The following is a 4,516-nucleotide window of genomic DNA, read 5'->3' as shown; positions in this document are numbered from 1 at the left end:
ATACATTTCTCTACTGTCCCAGAATTGTCCCAAAAACTGTATCTTTGTGTCCCAGGTGCTATTTTTACTGTTCCCGGGACAAAGGGACATACTTAGGTTCGAGCCCTGACCGTGAACCGAGCAGTTGTACCTACCTTGCTACTGACTGGGCTTCTGGATAGCGTCCCAGCAGAGCAAGACACTCAGCCTTGAGGATCTTGAAGCGGTGGCAGGCAGAAGCCACAGCTAAGGCCCGGTCCATACAGAACACCACCTGGATCAGGACAAATGCCAAACACTAATGTAAAGAAATGTTGCATTTCCAACAAGCTGTTTAAAGTGTAAACATCAAAATGGAAGGTTTCTGTAAATAGTCTGTCAACTACTAAAGAAATGTATCGGATTGTTTTTCCAGCATATTTGTGCTTAAATTTGGACAGAAGTTATATTGTGATGCCACAGATGTTGCTTGTACTTTCCAAGTCCAAGTTAGACCACACTAACAACTGATTACATGATAAATCAACTAAGAATGGGCATTACTTTGTGAGATTAGTCAAAAAAAACAGAGTGGGTGTAAAGTACCTTCCTGAAATCCCGCTTTTCGAAGCCAAAATCCGCCATTCGTTCGAACTCCAGTAGAGTCTCTGCGGTCTTATTCTAAAATATAACAGCAGTCGTCAATCATCACTTTCTTTACAACGGTAATAGACGAGTTTGAGTGGCATGATTCAGTCTTTGGCTCCAAGCCTGTGCTTCCATTGTAAATCAATTCAATGCATACTTATACAGTAATAACAGTAAATAAAATGTGAACAGCTCTGGTGATCCCCACCTCCTGCTGGGCCTCTCTGTTGGCGGGCTCCAGCTCCAAAACCTTCTGAAAGGAGCGACTGGCTGCCATGGCATTTCCCAACAACAGGTGGCACTTGCCCTCGCGTAGATGACCCTGTATGACAGGAGGGGCACACTTCCTGCTTAGGGCTGTGTAAAAACGCGCTCACTATTCTGCAAGTGCAGCTGGAGTTTTGAGACAAAAAGTGGCGAGCAAAGTTGAAAATGAAGACGATGTTTGTTCAAACTGACCTTCATGAAACAGTCATCCAGCCGCACGGCCTGCTGGGAATCTTCTAGGGCCTCTCGAAAGCGACGGAGCATCATGAGGGTGGCTGCCCTGTTGCCATAATAGCTGGCAGTTCTAGGGGACGCATCTTGAGATAAAAAGGAAGAAAAACGTGTCACAAGGGAAAACTTAGATGTGGATAAAAAATATATATAGATCTGAGAATATATGGGCCCATAGCTTCACAATATAGTTTACTTAAAATATATTTTGAAGTTAAGATACTCCTGATACTGTTTTAATGCAGATGGAAGGAGCGTGTGTTGTCGTCACGCAGGGGCAATGACTCAGTTGGCAATAGAAATTTATTATTGTTCATTTCGTTTTGTTGCTGGGAGAGGTGCGGCAAGAAGAGGTCGTCAGCATTACTCAACAGGAGAGTATGAACTAAGATTGGTCAATGGGTGCTGTGTACATTCACACTGCCCAAACTTAAACTGCAGCAGTGATGATTATATGCCAGTGGTAATCTCACCAATGGCCTTAGTGTAATAGTTGAAAGCCTCAGAGTAATCCTTCTGGCTGTAGAATGCATTTCCTTGCTCTTTGAAGCCTTCAGCCTGACTGGAAAGGGGAGAAAAAGAAGCCAACGTCAAGGAGGGAAAGGGAAAAATAAGAGAAATCAGTTGATACAACATAAAACAAAGACAAGCGATAGACTAGCGGGAATATAGTGAGAGTGAAAGACTTCAGGCACCGTCATCAAACCAGACCAGACGAGGATTTCTTGCAAATGAGTTGCGAGTGTGTTACACCTGGAACTGGGACAGCAGAGCAGGGTACACACAGTCCTGATAGCTCCGGTACTAAACATAGCAGCGAAATTCACCTGCTGCAGTTCTGTCAAACGTACCAAGCGCTAAAGGGGAAATTGGCATTGATTCACAGAACTACTACTACTACTACTATTACTGCTGCTGCTGTGGGTTGAAGCTGTTGCTCTTCAGTCGACAGTTACATCAAGGTAATTGTTTTTAATCAGTCAAAGAATAAAATAAAAAAAACTACTTTAACACCACAAACTAAAGTTGGGTGTTGAGTATAAACCCCAGTTAGCTTTGATTTAGGGTCCAGTTGCAATTCCCAAAGGCCAAAACACGCCCAGGTGAAAAAATGGGCTTTGGCCCAGCATGTGCTGTTGACAGACTCAAAATGGTGTCCAAGAGCATAACTGATGAAAAACAAAACAAAAACAAACAAACATACACATGCAAACAAGGATGATGTAAATATATTACAGCTGCGATAAGCCAACCTCAGCGGATAATTCAAAAAGTTTGAGCAAAACGTAGTGGCACACTGCCATCTTAACGAAACAATAGAAAAGAAACCTTGTTATTCTGAATATTCTAATCTAATCTTTTTATTTGTATGGAAACAGGTAATCATGATTTAATAAGAGACAACATTCTGTTTTATACAACGTTGTGGCATATCTGTACTGCGTAATTATCTCTACATATGCAAATACATGCAACTTTAGCTGTGTAGCAGCACTATCAGTCCAGCAGTGCCTGTAGGCCACACACAGTGGTTTAGTTTAAGTTGAAACGTTGCACGAGAGCGAATAAACCCAATGACAACGAAGAGACACCACCAAAGATGAAACGTGTGTTAGAAGTCTAATAAACATGTTCCCTCCGTTTCAGGATTCCCAAAATATAATTTCAGACTTACGAGAGAGTCCATTAATGTTACTAAACTATTTGCATCTTAGCGTTCGGTGGAACTTAAACGTGACACTGACACCAGCAGTTAAAAGTGATCTTAGTCATTTTCCTGTCTGTATTTAAAGCCCATAACTACAGCTTGGTGATCCCTTTTCATACAGCGGCAACGCACTCATCAGAATCAGTGACATCTTTTAAAATAAATCAGTGACATCTTTTATTATTGTTTCTATCTTATATTATTGTTAGGGTTCTCCCCTAATTTGTATTTGGTTGATTTCATTTGCCTCACTGCAGTCCTGATATGTTTTAATCCTGGTTAACCGAGGATTAACGTCGTCATTTTTGTCTGAAAAGTGCTGTATAAATTAGGGCTTCACCATTAATCGCAATATTACTGAAACAGCAAAATGGCCAAGTGCAATACTCAAATCGCAGAGGTAAAATGTGTGACGAAACAGCATTATAACACAGTACTGCAGTGATTCCCTGGCCTAAAAACATTCAAACGTAGAAGAAAATTAACATTATGATCGCAAGAATGACACTAATTTTGCTCACAGTCGCAGTATCTGTCCAAATAATCGCAATATGATTTTTATTTTTACCATATCATGCACCTCTGGTATAAATAAAGTTTATTTTTGACACCATAATGTGGTATCTTGGATTATTTAAATATCAAACACCTGGATAAAGCACTTAATGTGAGAACCTACATGTTCTTTAACATTGTGGCATGTTCTGAGCTGGGTAAGGTCTAATATTAACAGGTATTGTGCGTGTAGTAATTATACATATTTAACAAAGGTCACATAATGACAGGACATCAATAAAAGTGTAGTCACTGATGATTCATCCGGATAGGTCGATTAAAATGAGCTCAAAACCACCGGAAGCTAGCTTTTTTTTGGATTTGCTTTAACTATTTAAGTTCGGTGTCGTATCAAGAAATAATATAATTAAATAACAGACAGTTTAAGGTGTTTTTGGGGAAGTTTCTCAAGTTAATCACCTTTTATCTGCTAGTTTGCGCAATGTATACGTCCCCAAGTCTACCCGAAGATATCCGTCTGCCTCGTACGGAACTTTCTCGAAAGACAAAAGACCTTCCTGCGACCAGTGTCCCACAAAAAAGAGACTCTACTAATTAATTATTTGCCGTGCTAACATACCGAATATGTCCATTAAACACCGAGTCTCCACAGACAATAACGCTAGCTCTCGGTACACCTATGACCTGAGCATGTGTCAAGACACCCTAATTCACTACTCTTTCCCGAAAATGACGTTAAAAAGGAGGCAAAGCGATTTAATTTGAAAAAGACAAAAATAAATAAATAAACAAACAAGTTATTCAACCTAAACGATCAAAATCTACCACAACACCCATGGCTGGAATGAATGAAAACCGATTAAAAAAAAAAAAAAAATTAAGATTTAGCCAAAGTGATACCACACTGCTAGCGAGCTAGCCTGGTTAGCATGTCTCCGGGCTGCTCACGCGAGCCTCGGCTAACGACGGTTGACGTCAGTTGGAACCTCGTCGGTTATTTTCACGTTACACGCGCAGCACAGTTAAACCCGGAGGGCAGTTTTTAACGTTTACCGCTCGAGGTCGTCCGGATTGTGGATCTGAGGTTCAGCGTCAACCGGCACGTCGATGTCAACAGCTGCCATTTTTTTTCTGGAAAGGACGACCACGAACTGACGTCATTTCCGGCTTTATTTATTTATTTATTTA

General features: G+C 40.7%; 1 protein-coding gene across 1 annotated transcript in view; it reads right to left on the bottom strand.

Moving 5' to 3' along the window:
* Positions 1 to 4,484, bottom strand: part of LOC118329129 (dnaJ homolog subfamily C member 7-like) — an 8,681-nt gene extending 4,197 nt beyond the window's left edge. Inside the window, exons 1-6 of the mRNA XM_035663111.1 lie at positions 4,382 to 4,484; positions 1,578 to 1,666; positions 1,066 to 1,190; positions 815 to 928; positions 565 to 639; positions 135 to 253 (exon numbers count right to left, since the gene is read on the bottom strand). Coding sequence (XP_035519004.1) covers positions 135 to 253; positions 565 to 639; positions 815 to 928; positions 1,066 to 1,190; positions 1,578 to 1,666; positions 4,382 to 4,452 — 593 coding nt within the window. The 5' untranslated portion in view covers positions 4,453 to 4,484. The remainder of the gene's footprint in view (positions 1 to 134; positions 254 to 564; positions 640 to 814; positions 929 to 1,065; positions 1,191 to 1,577; positions 1,667 to 4,381) is intronic.
* Positions 4,485 to 4,516: the final 32 nt, after the last annotated feature.

This window comes from Morone saxatilis, unplaced genomic scaffold (assembly GCF_004916995.1).
Source record: "Morone saxatilis isolate NCDOM2014 unplaced genomic scaffold, NCSU_SB_2.0 Contig1, whole genome shotgun sequence".
Taxonomy (NCBI): domain Eukaryota; kingdom Metazoa; phylum Chordata; class Actinopteri; family Moronidae; genus Morone; species Morone saxatilis.
The sequence above is the reverse complement of the archived record's forward strand: the minus strand, read 5'-3'. Positions and strand labels throughout refer to the sequence as shown.